Here is a 6,790-nt window from a genome sequence, read left to right on the forward strand (position 1 = left end):
TGCTCAGGGAAAGGTCGACGAAGCCAATGTTCCGGCAAGTGAACTCGTCTTCTTCGGGGCTTGACGAAGACTGCTCGTTGAAAGCGGCATTCCCTGTTCAAGGACTTTTTTTTTCTTCGTAATATTTAGTGTATAATTCGTAATATATCTTTCACCAGAACTGTTTGTTGGCGTAGTTGTTGCTTGCTGATAATACATGATATATATGGTAATATGCCTGCAGGTTTCCACGAGGCGGTTGGAGACACAATCGCCCTCTCCTTCACCACTCCGAAGCATCTGAACGCGATTGGTCTACTGGAAGAGGACACGGAAGATAACGGTAATTAAACTAACCATTCCGCATTCACCGCAACCGGAAAATAACGCGTATCGTTTAACTAGGCGGCATAGAGGGCGTCGATGAATTATCGCGTGCGCTTCCCTGACACGCAGCTCAGCGGCAGCGAGAAGACAGGGCTGCTGCCACGCGTAAGTATACAACAGCGCACTCGTCTATTTGTACGTTTGTACAGGCCTCGCTCAGCCTCCCTCTTTAGTCGCCACGATGAGAGCCGGTTGTCATATTTATTTCTACGTACAGCTTGATCGGAACTATCAATACAGAATTAGAAAAAAAAAAGAAGATAATCGCCTGCGACCGACAGCAGAGTGGCAGTCTATACAGCTGCAACTGCACGGCCTGGTTTACTAGAAAGTCATTAAGGAAACACTAAAGGAGCTAAACGCGGAAGAGTTTGCTTATCATGAAAACCTACATGAAACCTGCTACACCAAGTCTGATCAATGCCAAAGCTTCGTGACATCCACTCAACCCTGTACCACTATTTGTTCGGGTTCTTTGTTTCGTTTCCTTTTTTTCTGTTCTCTGTGTAACAGAAGCGCGCCAATACTAAGGCCTAGAGCTGTTGATGGGCACTTTAAAGGCCAACTCCGGCGATTTTTTGGCCATGTCAAAGTAATGGTGCTTTTATGTTCTGAGACGCTCCTGTTACGGGCCCGATAGCAGAAATACTCGGCAAATTGAAGAATAACTTTAAATAAGCAAAAAAGCGCGACACCGAAACCGAAACCCAACCGAGTGTACTGTCTACGTATGACGTAGACGTTGTTACGAACGAACCGGAAGTCGTGCAAGGCATGCCGGTCACGCCGGCGCGGAGTATGAAAACTGTGACAGCCGGGACGAGCAGGCGCACAGTGGAGAGATGAGCACGCCGTAATGTCTGCGACTGACAGTGCCGCGTCTGATAATGACAGTGTCTCGGCCAGCACAGCAGACGCTCGCTGTAGCGGCCGAAGTTAGTGGTGCCCTCGGCTGCGTCACTTTCGCCGCCTTCCCAATACTGACGTCGCAGACGCAATGTTGCCAATAATTGTGGGAAGCCAGGAGGGCGCTTGCAATCTTTAAAATTCATTTGCAAACAATCTGCGCATGTCTCAAGCCTGTAATTTGGCATAAATGACGGAAACGTGCAAAGGAACGTACCCAGCGAATTTCATTGAGATCCATCGACCTCGAAAAATCGCCGGAGTTGGCCTTTAAAGGGATACTGAACAAAAATTTGAAAAAGCTACGAAAACACTTACATTCGACTCGGACGACACGACTGTTCCTGTACGCAGCGTTTATTTCACGTAATTTCGAGCAGTTGGCCGTATTTTTAGTGGATTGTGAGAGCGCGGCGGCTGCATGCCACTGCGCTTGTCGGCGGACGTGACGTCGAGTGCTCCAGCAAGAGGGGGGCAAGCGGCACGTCTCTCCTGCCTTGCCACTTCCCTTTCACCACCTCTCCTCTCAAGAACCGAGGGTGGCTGGTGTGGCGCTGAGCTTTGTCCTCTTTTCCCCACATAGGAAACAAACTAGCGCTTATTCCTCAAAAACCGCTACAACTACCGAGCGTGTCGCGAGAGCGCAAAGATGCAAGGTGCGAGTGACAGTGGTTCCACGAGCGGTCATTGCGACTCCGAGTTCGACAGGCCTCCAAAACGGATGCGCCAAATACAACCATATGCATGTGACCGTTCTGCTGTGTCAAGCGACAGCAAGGACGACGAGCCAGACGAGCCGCCGTAGCCCAACGTGGGTCGGCAGCCGGGACCAGCAATTTACACAGTAACTCATAGTCACTATCCTCGAAGTGTTCGGAGCACAAAAAGTCACGCTTTGAAGGCACCCACGTTGGCTGCGATGGGCGCGCAACGCGAATCCATATCCTTCGAAGCTTCGGCTCTGTTGGAAGTGTATGACAGGGCACACCCTAGCGCAGAACAGCGTTGAGGCATTCTGCGTTGTGTCAGGTGCTTCACCGTTCACATTACGTAGCAGCACACAACACAGACGGCAAATTCGTAGACGTGGGCGCAAGCTCCGCTTGAGAAAACAGTCTATTCTAGGGACCGTAATATGGCCGAGAGCGCGGCAATGGCGTCGTTGGCTGCCGGTTGAGAACACGCACGGAGAACACCTTCCCGACCGTGAAAACACGTTTTGGGAGAGACGCGCGAGCGGCTGCGGGTGGCGGCTTGCGATGTCGATTGGTAAGCGATTTTGCTGCGAGCACGGTTGGCGAGTCGCTATCCGCAGAGTTTCGCGTCACTTCCTCTCTAGTTCGCGGCGCGGCCGCTAGACGCGCCAATTCGCGAAAAATGCATTAAATTCATTATTTTCTGCTAGTCTCTGGCTGAAATGAAGGTTGTTTCAACAGATTTCAGCACCCAATCTTTCAATTGAGTCATTTATCTCGGCGGCGAAAATTTTGTTCAGTATCCCTTCAACGAATGAATGAATGAATGAACGAACGAACGAACGTCTTTATTTTCCGCCGTTAATTTTCACACATAATTTTTCGTGGTAGCCACATTGAAGGTTTGCTGTTTTTATTAAACCCCGCAGAGCGGCACATCAACCAACTCTACAGAGTCGCGCTGGACAAAGTGGCCGCTCTGCCCTCCTTGTACATCTACGACCTCTGGCGGTGGAAAGTGTTCAAGGGAGAGTACAAGCCTGAGGAGTACAACAAAGGCTGGTGGGACCACCTGTGAGTGCTCGCGAATGCCTTTCTGATTGCCTCTAAACTGCACCCCCCTTTTTTTAAAGGGACATTAAAGAGAAACAATGAATCGGTTCAGATTGATAAATCGTACTTTGAGAACTATAATGTCGTTAATTTCACCATCATAGGTGTATTAATAAAGGAGAAAATGAAGTTTTAAGTTTCGGTTTTAAATTTCGCGCCAAAATCTCCACGCGTGACGTCACGGATTTCAAAGTGTACTTATCGTATATTGGCGCCATTGGCTCAACAAAATTTCCTCAAACTTTGTATGTTAACTCTATGGCCCTCTCAGAGGATAGTGTACTTATTGTTACCGTTAAGGAACTACCTAGGCCTTAGTAGACGCCGTCAAAATATGTGACGTCACGGCGAATGGTGCGGAAACTTCAAGGTGGCGTCGCCACCCACATTTTCTTTTTGCGCGATTTCTCGCTAACTAAGCGTCTTCTCGCAGCAAGCGTGGTGTTTTTGGAATCATGAAAGAGTAGTTTACTAATACGAGAAAAATCGTTTTGCTCTTTAGTGTCCCTTTAATCATGCCGCTTCAAACAACCAATCTCAGGGACCGGCAAAAGAAAAAGTAAAGATAACCCCCCCAAAAAAGATAACCCGTATAGGCACTAACGATGTATATTAGAGAAACACTAAACCTAAACAATAAATCAGCTTATGTCGATAAATTGTTCTTTTACCTTCGTTGATTTTACCATCGTATACGCAGCGTTTTACTTTTCTGTCGTACTTATATGACACCACATGATTATCCGCTACGAACAGCACACTCGCCTGGCTAGTCGGAAAGCTTTAATGATTGCATGATTATTTCATACAGCAAAGGCTTCACTTACCTGACACACTCGTTGTAAATATTTCTATCAGGTTCACTTGCGCATTTCATTTTTTTATATTCTTTCTTTTTATTATTATTTCCTTCCCTCTCTTCTTTAGTCTGTCAATCCCGTTCCCCATCCCTACACAGAGTAGCATGCCAGCGGTATACTGACGCCGGCAAAAATCTCTCTTTTTCCAAGAAAGAGTCTCTCTCTCTCTCTCCCGTTGATCGCGCGTGCTTGGACGCACCATGTTTTCCCACGTGTTTGCTTGTAATATGGTATTCCCTTCATGACTCCTCGTAAAATCCCTTCATTCGTGCCGTATCCCACGATGTTTATTCCTGGGTGCGCCTGGCAGTGAAAGTTGACGACCCAGCTCGTGTCTCAGGACATCGTGGATTATTAGGCATGCTTGCAGCTACGAATGAAATTATACAGATCACCGGCAACGATTGCGCGAATGTCGGGCTGTTCTTTATTTTACCGTCTAAACGCTACACGTCAGAATGCACACTGTCTGTTAGCAGCACCGAAAAAAATAGAAAGTAAGGCTGCATGCGAGAGCATAGTGGACGGGCGTGGTTGTCCAAACCGGCTTGTAGCCACGAGTAAGGCAATGCGGCGCACTTCTGCAACATTAGCAATGCCACTCACGTGTGGAAATTCGTAGAACGCGTAAATGGCTTGCTCGAAATTGTAGCATATACATAACAGAACACTCTAAAAAAAAGCAAGTCCTTTGACTCTTTTTTTGCCACTTATATAACTCTCACATATAATACTCTCTTTAAAGAGGCACATTAATTAACTCTCTTTTGGGGAGTTTTAGCACGCGGGACTCTCCAGAAGAGACTTAACATGTCTCTGTAAACAGTTATTTATGTGAGCGCTATGTGCGTGCAAAAAAGTCAAAGGACTTTACTTTCTTAGAGTGTAAGAGAAAGGTGGTGGTGGTGGTGGTGGTATAAGGTCGTAATAGTTAACACCAGGCTATATAAGGTCGTAATAGTTGCCGTATTACAACTGAGAAAGGAGGGCGAGCATCGTGCAAACGATGTCGAAGTGCAATCAGAGAAAAGATGGACGGTGGCCACAACTTAGGACTATCGCATCACAGTATAGTTAACTTGTATATAGGATGACGATATACTGTTTCTGTTATCGTACCTCAAAAATAGTGGCCGCTCACAGTCCCGAACGCAGCTATTTGTTTTTCCGTTTTCGGCGGCAGCATAGTCACGTGTTTCGTGTTTTTAATTTCACCAGACTGGAGTACCAAGGCATCTGTCCCGGAGTAGCGAGAACAGCGGAAGACTTCGATCCTCCATCCAAGTTCCACATTTCCGGGAGCGTGCCCTACATTAGGTACGCAGCGAGAGCCACTTTGACTACCGCAGCCGATGTACTAACGAACCCTTGTATTGCGCTGTTTACTGTTTTTCTCCAGGTACTTCACGGCTGCCGTCATGCAGTTCCAGTTTTACAAAGCCCTCTGCGAGGAAGCCGGTCACGTCGGACCGCTGCACACTTGCGACTTTTATCGATCCAAGGAGGCCGGAAAGTTGTTCAGGTGACTCTTTCTTTCTTTCTTTCTTTCTTTCGTTCCTTCTTTCTTTCTTTCTTTCTTTCTTTCTTTCTTTCTTTCTTTCTTTCTTACGAAGAAGTGCAGAAACTTGAATGATCCGTCGCAGCAGAATGCGGTCAGGAAAAACAGCGAGTCGTCTGAAATACACATGTGGACCGCTTATTCTTTCCGTTTGATGTTTGGTATACCTATTTCTTAAACTAGAAATGAACCCGCTCTGGTAGATTAGCATGTGAAATGTGTCAAGTTGCTCAGCTCGGGGGCGCGGGTTCGATTCCCGGCCACGGCGGCCACATTGCATTGGAGGCAGCGGCGTAAATCCACAAAAGATACTGGGGGGGGGGGGGGGGGGGGGGGGGGGGGGGACCACGCGGGCAAGAATTGCGCCCGCGTCATCGAGCTTAGTATCACAACGCCTTAGCTGTTAAGCAACCACGGCGAGAAAAATCACACGCTACATCATGTGTACCTACTACAACGGGTGTACGTGTTTACATATATGTACTCGGTCGCTTCTCGTTGCCGCCGCGAACACTACTCTTGTCTCCTCCATTCTCCCATCCAGCGACGTGCTATCCCTGGGCAAGTCACGGCCGTGGCCCGAGGCGCTGCACATGCTGACCAAGGGCCGTACGAGCGAGATGGACGCCGGTCCAATGCTCGAGTACTTCCAGCCTCTCTACGAGTGGCTCGAGCAGCAGAACAAGGGACGCACCGTCGGATGGACGAGCGCAGACTCCACCTCGTGTCCCTGTGCGGCGAGAACATCGTGATCACAAAGGACGTGGCAGTAATGAACAAGGAACAAATGATAATAAAGAGACGCAGATTCGCAGGAGTGCACCTAACTGGGCTGACTGGTACATCGTTAGGACGAACAAAGTGCCCTATGACGACGATCAACGACATATCAGTCGTTCTTTAACCATATCGTCTCTAGCGCTGTTTGTTTCCGCTCTAAAGACACGCTCTTGCGCATATTTTGCGTCCTCAGTTGTTAACTGTACGACTTCGTTAGCTAACTAGAACTAATTGCTCTCGCTCGTCTTCCTCGAACGCAAAGAGACTCGCTCACGCTTCATGATGATGTAATGGCTCGAAACTATAGTCATCTGGCCTACGTTTTCTTCGGAACATCTTTTAGCGATTTGTCATGTGGATGTCGACTGTTAATATGTGTTCATTCGCATACGAAGCCGTTATCTGGTCTTCGATCTAATCCAGGAACTCTCTCTTGCACCATAGCTCCTTTATGCACTCGTTAAAAACAAAAAAAAACTATAGAGTGATTGTAGAGTGATCGAACCCAAGCA

The 6,790-nt window shown here is 47.8% G+C and overlaps 1 protein-coding gene across 1 annotated transcript in view; it reads left to right on the forward strand.

The window, feature by feature from the left end:
- Positions 1 to 6,278, forward strand: part of LOC119395040 (angiotensin-converting enzyme) — a 168,648-nt gene extending 162,370 nt beyond the window's left edge. Inside the window, exons 25-29 of the mRNA XM_037662333.2 lie at positions 224 to 322; positions 2,897 to 3,041; positions 5,159 to 5,257; positions 5,340 to 5,462; positions 6,043 to 6,278. Of these exons, the coding sequence (XP_037518261.1) occupies positions 224 to 322; positions 2,897 to 3,041; positions 5,159 to 5,257; positions 5,340 to 5,462; positions 6,043 to 6,250 (674 nt within the window). The 3' untranslated portion in view covers positions 6,251 to 6,278. The remainder of the gene's footprint in view (positions 1 to 223; positions 323 to 2,896; positions 3,042 to 5,158; positions 5,258 to 5,339; positions 5,463 to 6,042) is intronic.
- The last annotated feature ends 512 nt before the right edge of the window (positions 6,279 to 6,790 follow it).

This window comes from Rhipicephalus sanguineus, chromosome 5 (genome assembly GCF_013339695.2).
Source record: "Rhipicephalus sanguineus isolate Rsan-2018 chromosome 5, BIME_Rsan_1.4, whole genome shotgun sequence".
NCBI classification, from domain to species: domain Eukaryota; kingdom Metazoa; phylum Arthropoda; class Arachnida; order Ixodida; family Ixodidae; genus Rhipicephalus; species Rhipicephalus sanguineus.